Source organism: Stigmatopora argus, chromosome 4 (assembly GCF_051989625.1).
Source record: "Stigmatopora argus isolate UIUO_Sarg chromosome 4, RoL_Sarg_1.0, whole genome shotgun sequence".
In the NCBI taxonomy this organism is placed as follows: Eukaryota; Metazoa; Chordata; class Actinopteri; order Syngnathiformes; family Syngnathidae; genus Stigmatopora; species Stigmatopora argus.
This window is the reverse complement of record NC_135390.1, coordinates 13,459,084-13,484,202: the sequence shown is the minus strand read 5'-3', so window position 1 is coordinate 13,484,202 and position 25,119 is coordinate 13,459,084. Positions and strand designations below refer to the sequence as shown.

At 40.7% G+C, this 25,119-nt stretch overlaps 3 protein-coding genes across 5 annotated transcripts in view; 2 read left to right on the top strand and 1 right to left on the bottom strand.

Annotated features, from left to right (window-relative positions):
- chn2 (chimerin 2) overlaps positions 1–17,449 on the top strand; it is a 19,438-nt gene extending 1,989 nt beyond the window's left edge. The window contains exons 2-13 of one of the 2 annotated variants that reach the window (XM_077598320.1): positions 4,519–4,557; positions 6,004–6,059; positions 7,419–7,450; positions 7,540–7,653; positions 7,734–8,004; positions 11,711–11,824; positions 12,473–12,557; positions 14,364–14,537; positions 14,609–14,686; positions 15,204–15,341; positions 15,411–15,516; positions 16,647–17,449. In XM_077598320.1, the coding sequence (XP_077454446.1) occupies positions 4,519–4,557; positions 6,004–6,059; positions 7,419–7,450; positions 7,540–7,653; positions 7,734–8,004; positions 11,711–11,824; positions 12,473–12,557; positions 14,364–14,537; positions 14,609–14,686; positions 15,204–15,341; positions 15,411–15,516; positions 16,647–16,818 (1,379 nt within the window). In that variant the 3' untranslated portion in view covers positions 16,819–17,449. The remainder of the gene's footprint in view (positions 1–4,518; positions 4,558–6,003; positions 6,060–7,418; positions 7,451–7,539; positions 7,654–7,733; positions 8,005–11,710; positions 11,825–12,472; positions 12,558–14,363; positions 14,538–14,608; positions 14,687–15,203; positions 15,342–15,410; positions 15,517–16,646) is intronic. The other variant, XM_077598319.1, reaches the window with a different exon arrangement.
- On the bottom strand, positions 17,300–19,505 carry fkbp14 (FKBP prolyl isomerase 14). 2 transcript variants are annotated; one of them, XM_077598318.1, is made up of 5 exons: positions 19,391–19,505; positions 19,173–19,246; positions 18,723–18,874; positions 18,534–18,661; positions 17,300–18,266 (listed from the first exon to the last, which is right to left on the bottom strand). In XM_077598318.1, exons 2-5 carry the CDS (start codon positions 19,229–19,231, stop codon positions 18,108–18,110), a joined length of 498 nt encoding a protein of 165 aa, XP_077454444.1. In that variant the 5' UTR covers positions 19,232–19,246; positions 19,391–19,505; the 3' UTR covers positions 17,300–18,107. The 2 variants fall into 2 exon arrangements, with proteins under 2 accessions (XP_077454444.1, XP_077454442.1); XM_077598316.1 differs by having other exon boundaries at positions 19,173–19,499.
- A 184-nt stretch (positions 19,506–19,689) lies between these two features.
- Positions 19,690–23,893, top strand: plekha8 (pleckstrin homology domain containing, family A (phosphoinositide binding specific) member 8). Its single transcript, XM_077598315.1, has 13 exons — positions 19,690–19,865; positions 20,247–20,363; positions 20,569–20,724; positions 20,804–20,928; positions 21,012–21,170; positions 21,246–21,286; positions 21,363–21,475; positions 21,541–21,775; positions 22,153–22,238; positions 22,982–23,040; positions 23,125–23,326; positions 23,396–23,457; positions 23,524–23,893. The coding sequence occupies exons 1-13, from the start codon at positions 19,826–19,828 to the stop codon at positions 23,719–23,721; spliced, it is 1,593 nt and encodes a 530-aa protein (XP_077454441.1). The 5' UTR covers positions 19,690–19,825; the 3' UTR covers positions 23,722–23,893.
- The last annotated feature ends 1,226 nt before the right edge of the window (positions 23,894–25,119 follow it).

The window sequence follows — 25,119 nt, the reverse complement described above, 5'->3', positions numbered from 1 at the left end:
CTACACCTTTTGTAGGTGTACAAAACAGCGCCATGCAAATATGGGCATAATAGATTGAATCTTATGTGAGCTGTCTTTATTTTATATTTTTTAAAAAGCCTGAATGTCAAAAACACATGGTTGGCACAGGTACAGACGCGACCATGTACAATAGCAACAATGCTCCATTTCCCACATGGCTCTCAGGAGATACATTATGGGATGGAGTATAGAAAAAGCATACCCTGAAATTCAGGATGTGAATGACAACATAGTTTAAGAAGATGGAAGGAAATCTGAGGTTGTCTGCCCCGCACCACCCTGCCAGCCAGCGCATGTTTCAGCTAAACATGACCATTCACCTCAAAAGTCTTTCCACTACTTACATTTTTCTTTCCTGCAGGAATTGTGTTCAAGCGGATTACTGTGATTTAGCGCCGTGTTTAACAATATCGCTAGAACCATCTAAGTAGGACTGTGCCGCTGAGGCACATTGTTTGCCATCTCTTATCTGCCCCGAGGCACTGTCGTTCGTATCATTGGTTCCCTTTTTTTTGGACCTGGGTCATCATACACAGATGGTCTGACACACACATACAGAGAGGGCGACTTTGAAAATACCCTTGTTTTTCTCTCTTCTCTTGGGTGGTTAGGTAAGCTTCTGTGCAGATTGGAAATAACAGTCACATGAATTTAGCTTAGAATTTGACATCATCGTTGCGAGAACACAGCGACCATGGTGTGAATGGTAACACCCAACTTTCCAGCATGACTGGACACATTCCTTTCATTGCATGGCTCATAGCAAACATAACATTGACCTTGTAGCACTATTTTAATTGGTTGTATCTGAAAAAACCTTTCTTATCACATGGCCAGCATTCAAATGCAGATTTCTTGGCCTCTTCCTTTTCTACGGGAAATCTAGTTTCTTAGAGGAAAAAGATAACAAACAATGTGCTGACAACATTTTGGCCTATTGGTTTTAAAGATATTTGGGACTTGAAGTTGTACTGGGAAAATGGTAAACGGTATAGTGGCAGTGGAAATGCAGTATAAATGTCATTTTTTTTTTTTTTTTTTTCAGAGACCAAGAAAGAACATACCATATTTTTCAAATTATATGTTTGTATTAGTTGCACCAGGCAAATAATGCACAATGAAGAGGGAACGAAATATATATAAGTCACACTTTTGGAAGGGGAAGTTTTAGATAACTATAAAAACAACAACATAACAATCTTAGATAAGTCACACGTTAGTATTAGTCGCAGGCCCAACCAAACTATGAAAAAAAGTGCAACCTATAGTCCGTAAAATACTTGGTACACATTATATTAATCACAATAAAATGTGGAATAATAGGCATCTGTTAATGTAACATATGAACAGTTATTCAATAATTAGTATTGCCTAAACACTACAGCATGACTTGTCAACTTGTAATCTATTGTTTATATAGTGTTTAATTCGTCTAATATTAGTATAAGCATTTTCAATTTGAGATCAATTGACTGAGTTTGAAATGCATGTTGATTAAGATTTGAAGGAAGCAAAATCCAACCAAGCAAAATCTTTCCAACTACGTCTAGCTTTAACGCTATTTATTCACACCAAGCTGGAGCAGAAAATGACATCAACCATCGGAGGTTGGGTTACGTCCCTAAAGAGCTTGCTAGGCACAATTCTTCTGGGCAAGAATTCATCCATCTAAAAGACACGGGAATGTTGAAGCCATTTAGCACAAGAGTATTCCATCTCTTTTCGAATCTTACTTTTCATGTTTTAATTTCATTATTGATTTTCAAGATTTATGAAGTCATTTAAGCTATGCACCATAAAGCAGCAGCCAGGGTGTTTGCGTATGCAGCATATTTTCTGTGTGTTAGTTTAGCGTATTTTTATTTTAGTTTGAGTACTATATTATAAATTTGCCCCCCGTGTCTGCCAAATCCTATCCCACTGATTGATGAAGGTCATTATTCTAGATATTCCAGGAAAACATAAACATGAAGGACACATTGTCTCATCAAGGCCAGTGTAAAACAGTCAGTATTTTGTCAGCTATGCAATGTTAATTAATTTGAGGCGTTTGCAAGCTATCACTGTATTTGTCATGTAGTACTTCAATAATTAGATTAGATTAGATTAGATAACTTTATTCATCCCGTATTTGGAAAATGTCATTGTCACAGTAGCAAGAGGGTGAGAATACAGACACAGGAAAATACATTTTAGACATAAATGGATATATAATAAATAAATACATAAGCGTGTTGCTGGAAATATATATATATATATATATATATATATATATATATATATATATATATATGTATATATATGTACATTTATATATATATGTATGTATATATATATACACATACATACATATATATGTATGTGTATATATGTATGTATATATATATATACATATATAAATATAAATATACATACATATATATATATCAATATACATACATATATATAAATATACATATACATATACGTACATATATATATAAATATACATATATATATAAATACACATATACATACATACACACATGTTCATTCATGCTGGCTTCATCAATGTCTTCATAACAATAGCACCAGCGGTCACATGTATTTGTTATAATTGTGTGTAGACATATTGAAAGTGCATGTGATGGTTAAGAAAATGATACTAGTGATTATTGACTTATTGTCGTGAAATCTACCAATGGTTGGTTGGGGATTTACTGGTAGATTGCAATCCTGTTCTAAATAAATGTCCAGTATGGTATCTGGGCTTCATTTATCACATATGTTCTTTGTTACGGGAGTTCACATGAATACTATTTAATGAGTGTCTTTGACCGGTGAAGACGTTGCATCTAATTGCTTTCTCTTTGAGGGGGCCTCCAACTATGTCATCAGGCACTTACTCAGAAATTCCGTTTGATGTTCTATGAGCATTTGCATCATCTGTGCATGTTTGCTTCTGTTTTCTTTAGTTCATCTGCACGGGCTTGTGTGTTTATGCATTTCACCGTGATCCCGTGCTGGATTAGAAGAAAGAAAACAGGATAGTAGGTTGAAACGATTTCATTAAACGCAGTATCTGGCAGGCAACCGGATGGAATCAGATTCTTTGAAGAAACTGCAATGGAATACATTTTTTAGACTGCATCGGCAAGACAGCCTCAGCGGACAACATCATTGACTAGTCTGCAACAGATCTGCAAACAGTGTCAATAATTGTCATTTCATGAAGCATTTCTCCTCTTGAATCGTCATGACGACCTGCCTTGATAAAATTTGATCTGACTTCCTTGCAATTCGATTAAATTGCGATCCAATTATAGAGACTAATCCATTATATACATATTTGCAATTCTACTATTATGGTCAATTTCAATGAGCTTTTGATTTTGTACCATATTGTTGCAATGCAGCTACTTCAGCAATGAGTTGAGAAGATAGCACAAGCTAGAGCTTGTGAAGCGGTTGGATGATTGATAATATTTTACCAGCTCTTCTACTGTAACCGATTCCAACAAGTACTTACTAGTTGAGACCATGTAAATCCCCTCCAGCGCTCAGGTGTGTTTCATTTCACTACCTTGGGCCTGAAGGGTGTGGATGGAAAAGAATGCATGTCCCCCGGATTGATGCAATCCATTGTGGGAAAAGTAAATTTTACTGTAAATGCTCTGTATTTTTCTTATGAACAAGGGTGTGTTAAGCTAAATGAGTGGGAGATCATCGCTGACAATGAAGTACATACACATACCAAGTTTTTGCTTTCCCCACAGCCACTGTAATAAAGTTTGGTCATTCTCAAACTGTAGTAAAGCACAATACCAAAGGAATTTGGCAAAAGCTCAGTTGTATTTCGTTTAGTGTGAGTCATTAGCAAGTAAATTTGATGAATGTTGGGATTGTTAACTTTTAACTAATTGGGGATGAAAGCGGGCTGTTTTTGTAGGAGCATCTTAGCCTTCTTTGCATTTGTATTTTGTTGTGGGGGCAATGGACAATTACCTCTTTTGAGTCTGTATCGGTTTTTGCTACCGCAACCAAAATGGCGCCGTTCAAGTGTCAGCCGGTGGCGGTAGCTCCGTCCACTCTTGCTCGTTTTGTGTTTTTGCTGTTTGATTTGGTGATTCTTAATGATCCCATTTACTTTGATTTGCTTTGTACTTTGTGCTTTTGCTTTGTTGTTCTGCTGCCTTTGCGACTGTACTGTCTAACTTATAACTATGCCTTTTCTTGCTACTGTCACAATGAAATTTCCCGAATACGGGATGAATAGTTATCCAATCCAATCCAATCCAATCCAATGGAGACACCTTTTTAATGTGGTGCTTAATATAAAAACGAGGTTAGATAAATGTAGCAAGACTAAATGGAATTCCTTCTTATTAGCAAAAACAATGAAAACAATGTTCAACAAAACCAGCAGATGTCTATTGATCGTCCTTGAGGCAGAAATGCTGATTAGAAGTATATTTACACTGGCATAGTGACCTGCTTCTACATTTTGTGTTTTTACAGACCCCGAGGATTACCAACCACCAATATGGAAGTCCTACTGTGAGTATAACGATTAACAATAGTACATTTTCTCTTGGTGTAACAAAAGTATTTGTCACTGCCATTGATAGTTAAACACATCAAATCCATTTCAACTAGTAAGGCAGGGATAAACATCGAATTTTGACTGGGAGGGTTGTCAAAGGCAGCCAATGAGTTAATACTTAAAAAAAAAATATTAAATTAAAAACCCATTCTTTTTTTTACCCGATTCTGATGCTCTGTTTTAGAAATTAAAGTGGAACAATTTCAAGTTGGCTCTTACATCCTTTGATTTTTCTGAATGCAGCCCTGGGATATAATAATAAAGTGTTTTGAACTTCTCAGCTAAAGGATTTATCGTTAAACATTGGTCTCAAGCTGACACATTTTTAATAGTCATGATAATAGAGCTTTACTATTGCATTGCTATTTAAAAACCGCAGGCAAATGAATGAAAAACCTCCGTTTCAAATGTGGCTCACTTTATGCACAGCAAGGTAAAGATAAGCAGCTCACTCTCCCACACAATACGTGCAAAGCGGAGTTTGAGAAAATAGGTTCGGGCCGCTACAGAAAAGAGGATTTTCTGCATGTGAAGATGCTTTTAACATCCTCATTGCGCCCACTTCAGCATCCAGTGTTTTTGCCATGTGGGAGGAAATGGATCCACTCTTCCACATTTGATGGGACTCCAATCATATCGACTGGGGCGACACATGCGTGCAAATGGAAACTGTGACACAGTCTAGCAATTTCCTTTTGCTTTTGTTTTCCATAAATCAAAGGCCTGCATCGTTTTCTAATGATTAGGTTTTGTCCCTCAGGGCTCGGATGATGTCCAGTTCTGAAGTCAGTTTGACGAAAACATGAACATGCAAAATTGTTGCCAGAATCTTCTGTAACAAAGAAAAAAAAGCTGAGCTTCACATATTCAGTCTTGTCTTCTATTGTTCATTGTTTGGGTTATAGTGTAAAGTCAAATAAATTCCAAAACTAGATCTATGTGATGGGTTTTGAGTTTGTGTTTAAAAATGTTCAACTAAAAAAAATCACTACATGCACCCCAGTTATCAATTAATCCTTCATTGCCTCTTTTTTATTATTAAAAAGTACCAAATTCTTAGAAGATAAAGCAGCATTGTTCAATTGTGTAATGAATCGAATTATTCTATTTGATCAATATTGTATTGTAAAGACTCTCAAATGTTAGGTTAATTAGCGCTTTTGAGGATATCTGTGCAGGTTTTTCTGGTCATTCTTTCTTTTGCCTCACTTAACCGTTTTACAACAGTCAAGCCACACTTGCTGCTGTCTAGCAACTTATAATTTACCATGGCTCCTCTTAAATGTACATCGACGACTTTATTTTGGGCTTCAATCTACTATATTTTCAAGTAATTACAACTTGCACTGAAATGCACACACGCAGGCCTTACTTAAAGTCCACATATGTCTCTTTAACAGTGTACCAATTACAGCAGGAGGCCCCACGACCGAAAAGGATCGTGTGTCCCAAGGAGGTGCGTATGTACCCTGACGACATTTTTCTTTCACCCCTTTGTGCTCTTGGCATGTCTTTAAATGCAGCGGCGGTCCGTGAATTTCCTACCGATGCCTTCGGCTGTCTGAATTAATCCAACCCTCAAAAACTATTTTATGGCTATAAAACCTCTACTGAAGCTACAGCTGCGACACATTTTAAAAAAGCATCAATAATAACCTCACACAATTGAAATATTATTCAGGAATATAGCCATATTTTACTCACCAAAATCCATCCTCCTTTCTTTCTTTCTTCTTTTCTATCGCCATCGAAGCTAATGCTGAAAGTCGAGCCTGTCCTGTCGTATTTCTGGCATACGTTTTTATTCGATTTAGTGCTGAAAATGTTCCTTCCAGGTTGTGACAGGCTTGCTTGCTTCGTAGTTGTGCGACTAAATCTGCAAACAAATCAATTTTTCTCCTCCTTCAGCCATTGACAAAACCACTATTAAATCAACACAACAATATATTTGCTTGTGCAGCCCGCTCCAGATACCGTTTGGTAGCTCTGGCTAGTCCACGCTATCATTACCCAATCATAGTTGGTGAAAGCGATGACGTATCCCTACGCCCGCTAGAAGGCCTTGGTGTCACCAAATCAAATTCTGATTGGTTAAAGCAACAGTCTTATCGACGCTTGTTTAATGCAGCAGAGCCTGCAGAACTGATTGTGAAGGCCTTGAGGCAGATTTCTGACCCTGGCAACAAATAATAGCTGAAATGTGATTGGTTAGATGCTTAAATATGAAAACACACATCTGGAAGCAGCGCAACCAGGGGAAAAGCAATGAAAGGAAGCTGACAGACAATTTGAAATTATTTAATAAGTATTCATAGACAAAACATAATTAACATCAGTCTGTGATTCAGATATTTTTTTTAGGCTAGCAGAGAAGGCCTTGCAGGCCCCGACGGTCCACCACTGTTTAAATGTCAAACATTGGAGGAAATGTCAGCATTGATGTGTCAACTGGCTGTGTGGTATCTTTTTTTAATTTTTTTTTTTTACCATTTTAGTCTTTTAATACTAATTTACTGCATACTCACTTGACTATAAAGTAATAACCGTCATGACTTGGTCAGACACTGCTCAACTCTTGTCTGCCATTGACGGTGCTAGACGTGGCCAGCCAATCGAAGGACACATGGAGACAAAGGACAACCACTCAACCTCACACTCATACCTATTGGCAATTTAGAGTCTTCTATGTTTGGGGGACGTGGGAGGAAACCGGAGTAATCGGAGAAAACCTACGCATGCCCGGGCAGAACATCCAAACTGTTGCACGGAATATTTTTGTATTCACTGTATGTAAACTGTCATTTCTATTTCACAGATGGAGACCAGGCCCAAATACTATGGCAGAGAGTGAGTGAATGATGACAGTTCTTCATATAAACAGGAAGGAGGAAGAAAGTTCCTTTTTTTCTAAGCAAGTGTGTAATAATCTCACACAGATTTCATGGCTTGATATCTCGCGAGTACGCAGACGAGCTTTTGAGGGGAGCCGACGGTTCCTACTTGATTAGAGAAAGCCAAAGACAGCCCGGGACACACACCTTGGCCTTAAGGTACCGCAACTTTACGCTCTAAAGTCATTCAACCGCCCGACTACGTGAAATAAACCGCTCATCCGCATGCGTCCGTCTAGATTTGGGCCGCAGACGTTCAACTACAGGCTGTTCTACGATGGGAAACATTTTGTCGCAGAGAAAAGGTTCGAATCTGTGCACGACCTGGTCACGGATGCCCTCATCACTCTCTACATCGAGAGCAAGGCGGCGGAGTACATCGCCAAGATGACTGCGAACCCCATCTACGAGCACCTGGGTTACACCTCGCTAATAAAGGACAAGATGGTGCATAGGGTGAGCCGCGGACGCACAGATTTCCGCAAAGTCACCTTCGTTAGGACTGAACGGGTGAGTTTATCTTATGTTAAGTTAATGTCATCATCATATTTCTCTATTTTAGCGTGAGAAACTTTCACGGGAGCGGAATTTATCCTTCATTTGGGCCAAAGTTATCCTTTTATCTGACGAGATTTCCGTCTTAACCCTCGTCACGGGTGGCATGACATAGTCACAGAGTTAGTTTCTGATTAGGGACTTTTTCCAGAATTAAGGGATACTGTTATTTTGAGCAGTTTTTGCCCTCCTGGACATTTTGACAGTGGGACAAAAGTGATTTTAGAGGACTCATTGTCCTGTGAGTTAAGTGCATATTATTAGACGGCAGCCTGCGGGTGTGTTCTCTGCTGCTGTGGTTCGTTGCCTCCTCTGAAAGTTAATGATAACCGAGCGCGGGGGGGTTCTTTGCTCTCCCCGGCTTGCATTTCAGATACGCGGAACCACACGGAGACAAATAATGCATTGTTTTCGCTGGAACTGAGGCATTGAAATCCCATAATAATCTGTGAATGTCTTATCGTGAAGGAATGAGGAAGGTGGTTTTGGCTTCTTTCCGGAAGAATTTCCATAATCGTTCCACTAGAGGGCAATATTATTATGTCTGCTCTGAATCATTGCTTCAGTTTTAGTCCTACTACATTTCGGCTTACAGAATCATTACAAGTTATGAAATATTTCATCACTTCGGGTATTGTTTTGTCCGTCGCAGACATACGACAACTCATTGGCCCTGAGCATCAGCTGCGGTATCAGTCATCACTTTGCTCGCTGTAACCGGACACTTAAGACATTAATACGGCAAATGGCCATCGATCAACGTGTCATCAATTGATTTACAATGCCTCGGTGTGTTCTTTTAGCGATGCGAGCCAACAATCGTCAATAGGCGTTTGAGTCAAGGGAATGCTTTACTATGCACTCAAAGTACGCCGTAGATTTAAAAGCATTTCTGCAACTCCTTTTAATCTTTTTTTTTTTACTTCATAGAGCGCACAATGATCTGAGCTGTCAAGTCGTGTTTACACCAAATGTTTTTTTTTTGCCTTAATGGATTCATCCCAAAAGCACGGCTCACCTCTGATGGCTTAAATGTGGAAAAGTCTTTTTGACCTTCATGTTTACCGTTCTCACAGCCACGCCCTGAGGCTTGAGTTGCACACTGGCTCCACTGTATAGTCAATATGTGCACGTATTTAGCCTCCTAATGCACCTCCACACGGCCGTGGCTCCAAGTGCAACCAAAATGCGTCCCAAAGGCCGAAGGTTGACCTATCTCCCGAGTTAAATTTCTTTAGCGTGCTGAATGCGGTCAGACCTCTAGCACATTCCTCCCAACTGGCTGAATATCAGCGAGGTGCCGGTCAGGCTGGTCTGGTTGCTTGCCCTGGAATGATTTCCACAGTAATGCCTGTGTTGTTCATTTGGATAATGAGCCGCCTTGTCAGTAAATTGCCCTAATCTTATCCCATGAAAATCTTAAACAAGAAGAAGCGGCTTACTTCTTTACCAAAACTTGTGAGCGCATTTTTAGTGCGATAACCTTCTTATTTTTATCCGCTAACACTATGAATAATGTAGATTTTTTTTTTTTAAACAGTGGGAGAATGTCAAAACTTTGCCTAATTGTGCGATCGCTCACTGTGTCTATTTGTGCATTTTGTGCGATTTTTTGTCTCGCATTCGGGGGCGGTGCGTCCTGTTGTCTCAATATGTCAGTGCTCGCTGTGTTGTGATTCCAAGCGCAAGCTCACAGGAGTCCACTCAGTTGTGCCTCACAAAGACAAGAAATAAAGGAGTCAAGCTACACCAAAAGAAAGCAGAGCTTGTTGCATGTGACCACCTTTTGTCCTTTTCTTCTATGCTTTTTCTTTGGCCAGACAAGAGGCCATCTGCCCGCAGACAAAGCTCAGCCCTGGCCCGCCCCTCCCTCACCAGGCTAAAATATCTCAGAGTGGTACTTTATTTCTCATCTGTCCCTCCTGACTTGTATGCCGAATTCTATCCTTTGGTATGCGTTTGTCTTGTCAAGGAAGGTCAACTAGAATGACAAAAATTCTCACCTGTCATGAGTCTGCAGCAATGTTTTGAGAGGAGGGTAGTTTTATGCACGGGTGACTTCAGAGTTGGTTGGAAGAGTCCTTCAAAAATATTTCTCAAAAGTGAAAGCATCATGCACGGCCTCATGTGATGAAGCATTAAATTCAATTCAGAGTTAGTATCCAATTCAATGTCTTTCCAATGGATTTGCTTCTAGAAGTGTTTTTTTTCCCCCTTTTTTGCCTTTTTTGGTTATTTTGTTTGTGATAACAACACACAAGCTCACCAGTAATGGAAATAGGAAACATTGATGCACCAGAAAATGGGTATCCTAAGTAAAATGTGATGAATATTTGTGTATATACGAATAAAGTAGTACTTTCATGTGTTTCCATGGAGAGTTAAATCACTAAAGCGATGTTTATGTGAATTTGTTAGGTTTGTAATTAGCTTTAAAGTTAGAAAACCTTCAAAGTCAACCAGCGTCACATTAAATGAAGTCATATTGTTTGACTTTGGAGCTTCTATCAAACTTTTGTTTTGGTTTAGTCATTATTCTGAGGAATGTAAATTGTGTGAAATCATTCTCTTGCGTTTGATTGGGCCACACGATAACAATAATGACGGTTAATATGCTGTAAATGACTAATAACAAGGGCAGTCAACAGGTTTCTGGTAAAGTTCCATGCTCGCTGACGTGCAAAAATTCATCTTGAGCGTAGAAACCCCCCCACTGGTAAACCACCTTATGGCTGCAAAGCACCAAATGAGCTTCCTTTGCTTTTTTACGTGGATTTGTGCACTCTAGGATTATTTCCATGTCAGGATTATTTCTGTAATCCCCCTCCATCCCCAGTTGCGATGTGGCCCTGCCGGTTCTGGGTTAGAACTCTGCTTGTGATTAGTGGCAGTCAGGTCGAGCACTGTCTCAGTCTCTGGAATTCCAGCAGCTGACAAAGATGGCGGTCGTGATCTCTTTCAATTAGAAAGACGGAAGTACCTCATCACTACGACCTAGTAATCTGGTGTCTGTTTTGGAAGGCAGGCGACCAGTCACACATTTAGGACGCCGAGTGCTCGACTGCATTTGACTTGGCGGCTAAGTGGAGTGGAGTGTGTCCGGAAGGCAGCGAGCTAATGTGAGAGTGCTCGCTGATATAAAGAGGGCGTCTGCACTATTGATCCCGCTTTACAGAGCTGTTGAGCTGTTTGAAACAGTCCTGACAGCAGCACCCCCGCCCGCCACCGCCCCTCCCATTCATAGAGCCTGTTCTCTCTCTCTCACTCCTTTCTGGGCGTGTGAAAGAGGGCCATTGTGCGAGGCACACTCCAGCCCTCAGGCCACCCACCCACCACCCGTCTTGTTGCCCCAGCTCGTCTCCCTCCTCGCCGACGCTCTCCCGGGCCAAAATTGAAGCCGCCCCCTCGCTATCGGCCGTCAGTCGCCCTCCGAGCTGAGAGGGGAGCGGATTCTGCTTGCGCCGTCTCCTTTCCGTATCCTTCTCGGGAGGAGATGGAGGGTCCCTGGGAACAGGCCGGCGTGGAGGCCGAAAAGAATGCAGGGGGTCTGGGGGGCGAGCTGAGCAACCACAAGGCCAAACGGCAAGATCGCAAGCGGCAGGAACTATTGGCTTTTGCGCTAGGGGTTAAATTAGGGAGTAAAGGGACACTTTTATGGAAGCCCATCAAACTGTTGGCCTCCTGTCCGCAGATCTCCTCCCCCGTGGTGAGGCAGAGCGCCTTGAGAGAAACTCCGGAGAAGCAGTGTTTCTATGAGAAGATCCACAACTTTAAGGTGAGCTGATCTTTCAGAACAAGCCTTTTTTTTGATAAAATTGAAGTGTTGTTTGGATGGGAGCACAGAGCACAGCTGACCTTCAGCACAAAATGCTTAACTGATGGACAAAGCTGACCACAATCTATTAGCGGCGTAGCAAATTGATCCGTATTGATTTGAAGTTTTAATCTGTCGACCCCAAAGCGAGTCAACAATTGACCTCATTCTTTCTCTGGTGTTATTTTAGCCTATTATTTTTGTCTTTAGATAGAAATAGTTTGACTTTTATTTTGGAGTATTTAAATGAAGCATTTAGTTTGCAAAAGGGAACAAAAACAAATCCATATGCACTCGCCTTCCCCAATTCACACTTGGCGTCAATTGAAGTCGAACGAGCAGGTCGGACGACACACAGGTGTCATCGTAACCATGTTTTAGGATGCGCCTATGTTACTCATTCCCGCAGATTTAAATTCACAGATCTGATTGCCTCACAGCATATGCCAGACACATAATCGTAAATCCTTTAATCTGCTTCATATGTACACACGCTCTTCCCGCGACCACGTCGGATCACAAAGTAAGCTCTGTGCGGCCCATCAAAGGGGGCTGCTCCTGCTCAGCTGTGGGGCTACATATCTGTAATCCTGGGGTCTCTACCTGCAGGTACACACCTTTCGGGGGCCACACTGGTGTGAGTACTGCGCCAACTTTATGTGGGGCCTGATTGCTCAGGGGGTCCGCTGCTCAGGTAACTCCACCCTCTAGTAATCACTCACTAAACAAAGACTGTCTCGCCTGTCACGGGTTTCGCGTTATGTGCCGTATGTTATGGGGAAAACACATCACAGGTGATTGAGTTGCGCAATAACTCCTTACGTTGGTAGAATGACATATTTTTCACCGTTCAACTCGCCCAAGAAGACATCACAACAGTGACGCATACAAGGGGAGACGGGGCGGGAAGCTTTTACAAGGACCATCATTAGCTTTCACTATGACGACCTAGTTGTTTCAGGGGATGGGAAAACAAACACAACCCCACACTACACAAAAAATACCTCAGCACATAAATAAGCGCACCAAAATAAATGCTTCGGATTGCTTTAGGAAACAAAACACAAAAATAACGACAAAAATATATATATAGCAAAACATATACCTTGCGATATCCCAATCTGGCGCCCTATTTTATAATAGTAAAATTGAATCATTTTTTTCATTCCATACCTGAGGAGTTGACCGAGTGGTTAGCGTGTTGGCCTCACAGTTCTGAGATCGAGGGTTCAATCGCAGGTCTGGACCTTCCTGTGTAGAGTTTGCATGTTAATTATGGCATTTTGCGATAAACTCATAGAATTTCACAGCATAAGGATAATTGGATGCCACACGATTTTACGTCTATCATTATAATGCAAAGCACGACAAGTGTCCCTTTTTTTACGGCGGTGTGTGATTGGCTGATTCACTTTCTCTTCATTTGGAATGTAAAACCAATTGAAGAAGCGACAAACTTACCTTCTGAGCATTATTGGATTGGATTGGATAACTTTATTCATCCCGTATTCGGGAAATTTCATTGTGACAGTAGCAGAGGGTGATTAGACAGAACAACAAAGCAAAAGCACAAAGTACAAAGCAAATCAAAGTAAATGGGATCATTAAGAATCACCAAATCAGATCACTAAGACAGAAAAGCAGCAAAAACCCAAACGACCAAGAGTGGACGGAGCTACCGCCGCCGGCTGCCACTTGAACGGCGCCATCTTGGTTGCCGTAGCTAAAACGGATACATATTGTTGATGATTCCACATCCAATCTGAATCGGCTCCACTTCAGAAAGGCAGCTAAATAATCACCATTGTTATGTCTCGGTAGCCACTAGATTGGCTCTTCTAGCCTACAATTAACCAATCATCCATTCCGCCTCTCACCCTAACGAGCATCCACAATCTACAAAATGGAAAAATGTTACCGTCATGTCCTAACTTCATCACAATAAGACAATGACATGCAAATGGCGTGCACACAATCCAAAAACAATTATCATCCAAACAATCCAACACTTACGCAAGTGTAAAGGTTAAAGAAAGTTTAGAACACAGCTGAAACTAAAGGATCACATGACATTCTATTCACAACACAGACATAAGCCAACATTAGTGGCTTTACCCCCAAAACACAGTGTTTGTTGTCAACACATTTTCCATGCAGATAAGCCGGGGGCGCAGCCTGTTCCATCAGACCTCATGTGCTTTCAGAAGCAGGAGGAACATCTTTTCACTCACTCATTGCTTTTCCAATGGCCATTCACACACATCCGTGGCAGGAGATCCGCCTTTTTCCCATCGTGCCAGCACTCAGACAAAGGCTAAAACCACTTCCCGCTGCGAGGTTTTTCATCCACTTTAGCAACTGTGGACCGAAAGGGAGCCAGAGCCGAAGCCGTGCACTGTGTGACAGCGCACGTCACTTTCACTCGCTTGTAATCCCACCGCGGTGTTTGTCTTATCGCCTCTGCGAGGCTGATGGCCCTTTCTTTATCTCATCCCGCTAGATTGTGGGCTTAATGTACACAAACAGTGCTCCAAACTGGTTCCCAGCGACTGCCAACCGGACCTGCGGCGGATAAAGAAAGTGTTTAGCTGCGACCTCACCACGCTGGTCAAGGCCCACAACACCCCGAGGCCCATGGTGGTGGATCTCTGCATCCGAGAGATCGAACTCCGAGGTAGAAATGATGGATTTAGATTGAGGCGACATCCCCAGATCTTATACGCCATCTCTGTGTTTGTGTCGCAGGGATGAGGTCTGAAGGTCTGTACAGAGTATCTGGCTTCTCGGAACACGTCGAGGACGTGAGACTGACCTTTGACCGAGGTTTGTCATCTAAGCGACACGGGAAGTTACTAAGAGCCTTACTTGTGCGTGATGCCAAACACGTGATTGATATGTATTGTTACGAAGAAGATACGACTAAGCGGATCAAACAACAGTAAAATTTGGGTGAAATCAAATGTGGGTCAACTTATTTGTGCGTGCATTTGGGAATGTCTATTGATGAACCTATCAGTGTTTGTATTTTTCATCTAATTATTGTCCATTTGCTCATATGAAACTGAAGCTTGTTACATTTTTGGACATCTACACTTTAAAATCGTTCCAATTGTTGCCAAAACCAATTTTAAGAAAATTAAATCTATAATTTATTTTCTTAATTGATTGTACACTACTCATTAAAATAAAAATAATCATCCATCTAAAATGATTTTTTCCCCCACACAATTCATTTTATCTGAGATTCACCAATATTACCAATTTCATGCTTGCAAAATGAAGGTAAAAGTTAAATGCTACAGACTATTGTTTGGGCTCTAATTGCTATTGTTTTCAACAGAAGGTGAAAAAGCTGACATTAGTGCCAATGCCTATGCAGACATCAACATCATTGCTGGTGCTCTGAAGCTCTACTTGAGAGACCTCCCCATCCCTGTCATTACATTCGACTCGTACTCCAAATTCATTCAGGCAGCAAGTAAGTGTTTGGCGCTATCTGACATGGCCGTCATTCTTTCTGATACTCACATGATGCTACGCACTGCAGAAATTCCAAATGCTGAATGCAGACTGGAGGCCGTCCATGAGGGATTGCTACAGCTTCCTCCAGCACACTATGAGACCTTGCGTTACTTGATGGCTCACCTCAAGAGGTACATAAAAAGAAGTCATTGTGTTACACTGTCATACACAATTATGGTTCTGATGTGACAAGATCATAAAAAACAACATCAATGCAAAAGCCCTCTTGTGGGGCTTGGAAGAAATGTTTTTTGCAAGTTATCACACATGATGACTTACATGAACATTTGTTTGGATTTTTGATATTTATACATTCCCTCAACACCAGCAACATGATGACTTACATGAACATTTGTTTGGATTTTTGATATTTATACATTTCCTCAACACCAGAAACAAACTTCCATATTAATGATTATTTGATAAAAGCAATCAGATTTATCAGTTTGAACATTACATATCTTGGTTGTCAGGTGTTCAACTAAATATAATGTCAACATGATTTGCAAATCATTGAGCCTGTATTTCATTATGTTTAACACAACGTCCCAGTTTTATTGAAAATGGGGTTTTATCCTGAAATGCAAAGTGGCGGCCAGGGGGCCAAATCTGGCCCGCCGCATCATTTTGTGTGGCCCGGGAAAGTAAATCATGAGTGCCGACTTTCAGTTTTAGGATCAAATTAAAATGAAGAGTATAGATGTATATTAAATTTTCTGATTTTCCCCCTTTTAAATCAATAATTGTTATTTTTTAATCCATTTTTTCTCTGTTTTTAGTTCAAAAATCATTTTGTAAAATCTGAAAATATATTTAAAAAAAGCTAAAATAAACATTGTTTTCGATCTATAAAAAACAGAATATTCAGGGATTTTAATCCAGTTCTTTTAATCCATTTATAAAAAATATATCTAAAAATTATATCTAAAATGGTCCGGCCCACATGAAATCGAGTTGACGTTAACACGGCCCGCGAACCAACCCGAGTCTGACACCCTTGGGTTAGCGCATCGGCCTTACAGTTCTGGGCTCCAGGGTTCGATCCCAGGTTATGTATTTATTTATTTATTAACTTATTTATTACCTATTTATTTGTCTAAAATGTATTTTGCTGTGTCTGTATTCTCGCCCTCTTGCTACTGTGACAATGAAATTTCCCAAATACGGGGTGATAAAGTTATCTAATCTAATCTAATCTAATCTAGTCACGCACTTTGACAATCATTACCAAGCCTCATTCTTGTCCTCCCTCAATTTCTAGGGTCACCACATTTGAGAAGGACAACTTAATGAACTCGGAGAACTTGAGCATCGTGTTCGGCCCGACGCTGATGCAACCGCCCGAGCAGAGCGCCCTGACCACGCTGAACGACATGAGGCAGCAGAAGCTCGTGGTTCAGCTCATGATTGAGCACGAAGATGTCTTATTTTAGCTATCGCCCGGCACGGACGCTTATTTATTCCGTCTAGGAGGAAATCCAAGACACATTGGAGAGAGTCATTGATGGTCGCAATGCTCTTGAGGGACTTCCATTCATGCATGACTGTTTTGGTGTCGACATGGTCTGGTTTCTGTCAGTTATCGAGCGCGACACTGCCAACACGGTCATGTTTGATTTAGCACGGGGTCTGAAATGTTTACAACCCAGAGCGCTATTCCCTGTTCTCTTTTATTTGAAGGGTCGCAACCATCGTGTACGCCGTGCGCAGTCTGTGAATGTGTGAATTTGAAGTGAACTTTTCCACGTGTGCGAGTTAAAGATCTTCTGTAGGAATGTCAGCTTTTATACGAGACATCGTGTCATTGTAGGTTAAGAAATGCTGGCAATGATCAATATTTGATACCCTACTGTGGATGAGTAATGAGACAATTGGTCAATTCATGAAGCACTTTTTTTGCGACGTGTGTACAGATTTGTTTTGTAAAGATGTTTATTTTTGTCTTTCTACTCGGAATCATGTTGTTTTGTCACAGTAATATATATACAGTTGGGAATGATGCATGTTCAAATGGTGTCAGGATAGAAGAGTTGAGGAAAAAAAATAAAAAGTACATTTACAGTACTCGTGTTCTTTTCTATAAAAACATTTGAAGTCTTTTTTGTAACATCACGAACACTTTTGCTGCCAAAATATATATAAAAATGCATCCATTCATTCATCTGTAATGCTTATCCAAGGGTGCTGGAGCCTATCCCATCTAAATATGGACAGTAAGTGGGTACATCCTGAATTGTTTGCCAGCCAAAATTCTGAACAAATATCCAAGCACACTCATTTCTGCTGAAATTTTTTGGAATGTTCAATCAGCCATTTTTTGGAGGATTAACAGAGTACCTGTAGAAAACCCACGCAGTCACGGGAAGAACATGCAAACTCCACACAGGAAGGCCGGATCCTACCTGAAAATAAAACCTTGAAATAGAATACTATTAGGTTAAAGATAATATTTCAGGAGAGACAAAAGATCTGCTTGTTAGTGTCAAGTGTGCCCCCTAGCGAGAACGAGACAGAATACACATCAAGGATGAGTGCAATCTCAATTTTCATCCATTTCTTTTTTTTGCCCCCTGAAATAAAGACGTATTCTTACATCTTACAGTGCATGCTGACCCAACCCGTGAATGGAATTCATAAAATCAAGTAAATACCTGAAGTTCAGAGGTAAGACAATATGTAAAAAATGTTGACATGTGATTCATGCATGAATGAAATGCATCCTTCACAATTCATCATGTTGATAAGTGAATTCTCTAGCCGAGATGAAACCATCGTTATCCTCGTCCTCGTTTTTGAAGATATCCTCCACCATGGCTTCATTGTGTGTGTCATTTGGTGAGTACCCATGTTTTTCAAACTCTTTCTGCAGATACACTTTCACCTGCCAGGCACAAAATGACACCCATTATAATGCACTCATACTAACATTGCATTATTCTGACTTGTTTTCCTTAGTAAATAAAATCAAATTTCTAGAAATATGGGTACGCTATGAGACCAAAGATGCAATTTTAGTTCATTGACAGCCAAAATACAATGGACATATATTGTCGTCAACGTTTAAATTTCACAATGGGTTTGACAAAAGATACAAATAAAAAATTATGCTACTTTGTAGTTTTTACATAAATGTTGAGGAATTCCACACCTCCTGCTTGGAGAGCTTCCAGTCATCGTCAAGATCCATCTCCCTAAAAGATTCGTGCGACCTTGGCCCATTACGGATATCGATGAGCTCAACGTCGAAAAGGAGGTTGCTACTCGGAGGGATCTTGCCTACAAACACACAAGATCTGGTCATTTTCCCCGCTAATTTGTGTCGACCACCGGTACGTACCTTTGCCTTCTTTCCCATAGGCCATAGCTGCAGGGACAGTCAGTTTTCGCCGCTCTCCAGGGCACATCTTCTGCAAACCTTTATCCCAGCCCAGGATGACTTCCTTGGTTCCGAGGGTAAACCACACTGGACTTTTATCTCCTTCGGTGTGGCTGCATTCATTTACACATAAATGAATGATCACAAAACGACTTAAAATACAATAATGATTGATAATTATACATTATTTAATATTGATTGCTATTATATATATTTTTTTGAATGACCATAACATATTTTCCCCCTTAGGTGTCACTTGTTTTGTAAATTAATGATCAAAAATAGTCACTTGCTCTGTAAAAGGGTGTTAAGTGTCAACTTCTGAATAGCTGTCCACTATAATGACCACTGTCCCTGAAATGGTGAAGAGAAAAAAGTGATGTGACGTTTGAGATCTTTGGAAGATATTACCTTGAGTGAAACATGGTGCCATTGCTCTCCAAATATCCCTCGTAATGGATAAGAAGCATATCTCCATATTTTGTCTTCCGTGAACATAGGAGAGGTTTATGGAGAACTTCAATTTTAACTTCAGGGTCGGGTAGTTTGCCTCCATGGGCTAGCATAACTAAAAATGACACTATCGCGCAAATGGGAAAAAATATCATTGTTCAAAGGAACGTACTTACAAGGTTTGCAAAATGATTCCTGATTTAATATTTATAAACTATCTTCCATAACGGTGTTTTGGTTACCGACGTGGCACCAAACTTATGAACAGAGCTACTGTTCAGCGATCCTCCCTCCTTGAATCCCTATTGGTTCATTTGACAAAGCCCCGCCTTATATCTAAATTCCCTTATTCAATTGGCTCTTTTGTATGTCACTTATTTAAATCCGCACCCACCCTACGCAAATCCCCTGAAGATAAAGCGGAGTGGCCGCTGCGAATGATATTCAGGAAACATCCTACGTACTTTTACCAACGTAGTCGCCATCTATTGCCTGTGTGTGTTGACTCCACTCCGTAGTTTTACTTGGAGGCAGATGCAGTGGTTCCAGTCAGCTGGGAGCCTAATCTTATCATGACAAACAAGTAATGAAAGGCAAAAAACACCTCGACGATGGAGGGGATTTTATACAAATGGACCAATTACATAAGCGGTATGTTGGCATTGTGCTGTTTTTTGGTGTTCAAGCTGAATTTGTTGGTGGGAGCTAGCTAGCCTGACGACGTCAGCGTTGAACTGATGAACAAATAAAAGGACGGGGGGCAAAATAACGTCAAATTAATGCTCCCCATCAGTTAATAAAGATATGTATTGACATAGAATATTTTCTGAATTGTATTAAGTGCCTCATAATTAGGATCGGAGCCATTATTTGCCCATCGATCCGATTTAAACGTGGTTCAAGGTGTTTTAAACAAAGTTGGGGGTCATTTCATCATAAGTTTAAATCGCGAGGATTTGTCAACTTTTAATAGTTTGGCCGATCTGGACGATGAAGTCACTTTATAATATGTATGTACGCCCTTTTTTACAGGGTGGCAGCCTCGCTGGTTTGTGCTTGACGGAGGAACTTTGTCTTACTATGACTCCCAAGAAGATGCTTGGAAAGGCTGCAAGGGGAGCATTAAAATTTCCGTTTGTGAAATTCAAGGTTTGTGCCTCGCACTCATCGCCTGTCATTGACAACAATCGACGTCCGATTCATTTCAACTGGAAGGACTGGCTGTGAATACTCATCTTTAGACGTCCAATCCATTTTGACTGGATGGTCGGCATTGTCAGAGCCACCCAATGACTTCAAATATGAGGGGAAATTGGCTTTCGTCTAGTATTGACGTCTTTTGTGTGTTTGCCAGTTCATTCGTCCGATTCCACGCGGCTTGACCTAACCATTCCGGGGGAACAGTACTTCTACCTGAGAGCCATCAATGCGGCAGAGAGGCAAAAATGGCTGGTGGCTCTGGGAACTGCCAAAGCTTGCCTGACAGACAACCGCACAAAAAGAGAAAAGGGTAAATATGTAGTTATCTTCTCTTCATGCAGCTGCCAAACTCTATAAGGCACAGTTTGTGACTTCATTTGGCTTTGTAGAACTTCAAGAGAACACAGAAGCGCTAAAGACAAAGATGTCTGAACTCAGGTTGTATTGTGACCTTCTTCTCCAACAAGTCAACAAAATCAAGAACGACGATGACAAGCTGGTTGTCGCAGCAGAGGTAAACACGGTGGACTCAAACCTGTTTTTAAATGTTAACAGACAAAGATGGCTGTCAGTTTATTGTTTATGATCTCTTTACAGACGGGTCTCGACACGGGTGATATGGTGAAATCCACATGCACCACTTTCCTCAAGACCCTGGAGGAATGCATGCAGATAGCAAATCGTACTTTTATGCCAGATGGATCCAAGCAGAGCCCACCGGCATCGCCCCCCATCGCTGCTATCAAACCTCACAAGGTGTGTGCGTGTTGTTGTTTTTGGTAGCCAATACGATGCAGCGCTCAGTGCGTGACACTTGAATGTCTTTTCCAGATTAAACATGTCAGTCAGTTAAATCACCACCCTGGAGAAAAGTAAGTGTTGTCAATCATGACAATAAGTCATTATTTATAAATGTTTAAACGGTTTACCTTTATAATGTCATTGTAGGTGGCGAGATTTACCAGAAACAAGCGTGATGTCATATGAAACCCCCAGCCTTGATCCGGGGGAGGAAGGACCAGATGAACCAGACGGACCAGACCGTCAACCTTTCGCATCAAGTGAGTTTGTCTTAACCAGGATCAGGTCAATGTTGTGTTATTCCATTTTGTTATGTACCAAACAGCCAATGGCGGTGATGCCGTCCAAGTGGAGAAAGCCGATCCTCTTCCTCCCAGCTCCCAGAATGCCGCTCAGTCTGAAGTCACGGCACCCCCCGATGTCCACGAGGAGGGAGATGAGATGCATGATGCTCCTCGGCAGGAAGAACTTCCCGGTGAAGAAGAGGCCGACTGCGATGAAGACATATTTGAAAATTCTGCCGGGCCAGTGGAGACTTTTTTCAGCACAATAAGTCACAGGTATGAATAAATTGTATCTCATAAATATTAAGAGATTTATAGTTCGATGAAAGACCAAATGGAATTTAATAAATATTGGCATTGTAGAGTTAAGTAAAGTATTTTTCAGAGTATAAGTCGCACCAGAGTATATGTTGCAGCAGCCAAAGAATACACAATAATATTTAAGTCACACTGGAGGATACATCTCATTTCAGTCTTGACAAGATGCGAGTAGACTGAAAATGGAGGAAATTTGCACTTTATAGACTAGGATTTTGTAGACCAAGCTTCACTGTAATCAAATTTTTTCAGCTCTGTATTTTTTTGTTTCTCCTTGGCTCAAATAAAAGTCGACATAGTGCTTGTTCTTGTTGTTTTTTTGTTTTGTTTTCTAGATTTAGTGATTATAAGCTGGATGGCGACAACGGCATCCCCACGCAAGAGTTTTTGGACTCGTGCAATGCAATAGTGCCTGTATTAGGTAGGGCAGTCAAATCCGCCTCTTGCACCTTCTTTCATGCTGTTGCTCCGTTTATTTTGGTAGAATTTTGTTTCATTTTAGCCAAAGAAAACACACACACATTTTAATGGAAAGACAAGTGAATTTTTAGTATAGTAGTGTAAAAATAGATTTGAGCTTTTTATGATAGCCTCATTTATTAATCTTTCCAGATGCAAGAGCTATGCTGCTTTTTTTTTTTAAATCCATAAATGGCTATGTTAGAAGAATAGCATTGCAATGTGACAAAAAGAAGTCACAACATTATAATGTTTTATTTTTAAGAATGGCAATATGAAAACGGAATGATCTTTTAAAAATATATTTTTGGCAATGTATTTCCAGCATTACTCTTGGATATTACTCTTTTATTACCTGTATTTTACTTGGTGATCATTTTTATTTCTCTACCCTTTTTAATGCATGATTAGAAGAAAAAAAATCATACCGCTTTGGTAGGCATTCGCAAACTAGTTAAAATTGTAAATTTAAACATTAACTTTTTCTATTATTATGTACTTTATTTCTGTTCTTTAAAATACAAATGACTTTTTACATTATTTCAGTCTCCCTTTTTCAAGAACCACTGTAAAAACACTATGATATGGTTACAAACTTGTTTCATTTTTTTAATCTAATATACAAACCCTTTTTATAACATTCATTTCATTTCCGCTATAAGCCAAAATTCAAAGTAACGCTGACAAGTTTTTGTCTCCTCTCAGACAAGCTCGGCCCGACCGTCTTCGCGCCCGTCAAAATGGACTTTTTGGGTAACATCAAGGTGAACGCATGCACAAGCTCTTCTACTAAGAACTTTTTTTCTCTTTATTACTGGCTATTTAAAGCATTTCTTCAACGCTTGTAGAAAATCAAGCAGAAGGTGATGTCGGACCCCGCCGGCTTCCCTACGTTGCAGTCCATCGTGCTGCACGAGGTTGGCGCCGAGGTGGCTCAGGTGCGCAACTCGGCCACCGAGGCGCTGCTGTGGCTCAAGCGAGGCCTCAAGTTCCTCAGGGAGTTCCTGTCCCAGGTCAACGCGGGGGAACAAGACATCCAGGCCGCCCTCAGTCAGTAAAAACTCCACCCACTCATTTTTTTAGGAGCGCATCCCTACATCTAATCGCCATCTCATTCAGATCACGCGTACGGCAAGACTCTTCGCCAGTATCACGGATGGGTGGTCCGAGGAGTCTTTGCGGTAGGTTTCCAGGAAATTCCCCTCTCCCTTGAACTACACATGAAAACTTTTTTTCTTTCTTTCCAGTTGGCGCTGCGAGCCGCTCCGACCTACCAAGGTTTCACGGCCGCCTTGGTGTCCACCGAAGGCGACGAGCTAAAGAGCGGATTCGCCGATGGCATGCGCAGGGACCTCAGCATCTACCTGCCCGCCATGGACAGGCAACTCGCCATCCTGGACGCCCTCTACGAGGATTATAACCTGGAGTCAGACGAGGTGGTCTAAAAAGAGTTGCAGGGAGGAGCCGGATTCTTTTTCAGCGAATTAAAAGGCGTGAAGTTCCACCATAGAAAAAAGTGCACTGAGCAGCTTTCAGCATCAATGAAGTGTTGTTTTTAGTGGCAATTGGATGTACTTCAAAAGTACACTGAAGTCCGATGCAAAACTAGTAACTTAATTTCTAAGTGTGAAACCAATTGACGGAATGTTCAGTAACACGCCCCAATAATGCGGAACAATAAGTTTCAGTATTTGTAATACAACTGATTTGCCAAACGGATTTTTTCTTATTAACTTGCTAATATTGCACTAGAAAAACTTCTAATTAAATCTCAAATGTGTATTTGTACTTTTCTTAAGAGGGTCCATAAGAATGGCTTCAGCCCACAACACTGGAGAATTAATTACTATTCATGTAGAACAGGGCTATAAAAATACTGGCATCTTCATTTTTTTTAAATGTTTTTTTTCCTCTAAGTTATTCACTTTTTACTGGATGCATCTCATTAGTATCTCAAGTGGTACTCTCACATGGGAGATGCCTTGAATGAACTGATTTAACAATCCTATTTGATATAGGGCGATTTTATTCATCCATGTGTGTTGTATTAATAATTATATCTGCATTTTAACTTATTTCCTAGTTCAGATGGGAGATCATTAGACTGAAGATCTCAAGGTCCCTACTTCAACCCACTCCATTGGATCAAACCATAGAGTGGTTAGTGATTCGGCCTCACAGTTCTGGGGACGAGGGTTCGATCCCATTTCTCTGGGTGCCTGTAGTTAGCAGAGATAGGCTCCAGCAAGCGATCCTTGTGAGGATAAGTGGTTGGGAAAATGAAAGAATGAATTTATTTCCTCAGTCAGAAATCTTTTTTTTTTACGATTGTCACCCTCAAAAAAATCCACAATGAACTTGCACAATACAGTCATTTGTAATATGCTTATAATGTTAATCATTTGGCAATCGCAATATGAACATTTATACTAGTCCTTTCTATCAATTTCTGGAAATGTTTGATATGTACTTAATAAATCTAACTGGGCTGTGTTTGCATCCACTTCTTTTTTTAGGCCCCTTTTTCACAACATCTAGAATTTGAAATAGGATTAAAGTTTTCTTTGGCACACATCTCGGGGCTCAGCTTGTCTGCTGCATCTCCTGTTCTCAAAGCACATCTAATTTACACAAGACTGATAATACAGTAATAAAGTTAGACGCGGCTCGCATTCACTGCGACGCTGGCCCGCTGCCCGTCAGTATCAGCATCTGACACTCCAGTGAGGCTTTTCTTTGAGACGCAACTGTCATGTCTGGGAGAGCTCAAAAAATAAGTTTGGTTTTTCGTTCAACGCAGCAGTTTGCGAGAGGCTGCTGACAGAGTCAAAACCGCAGTTGAT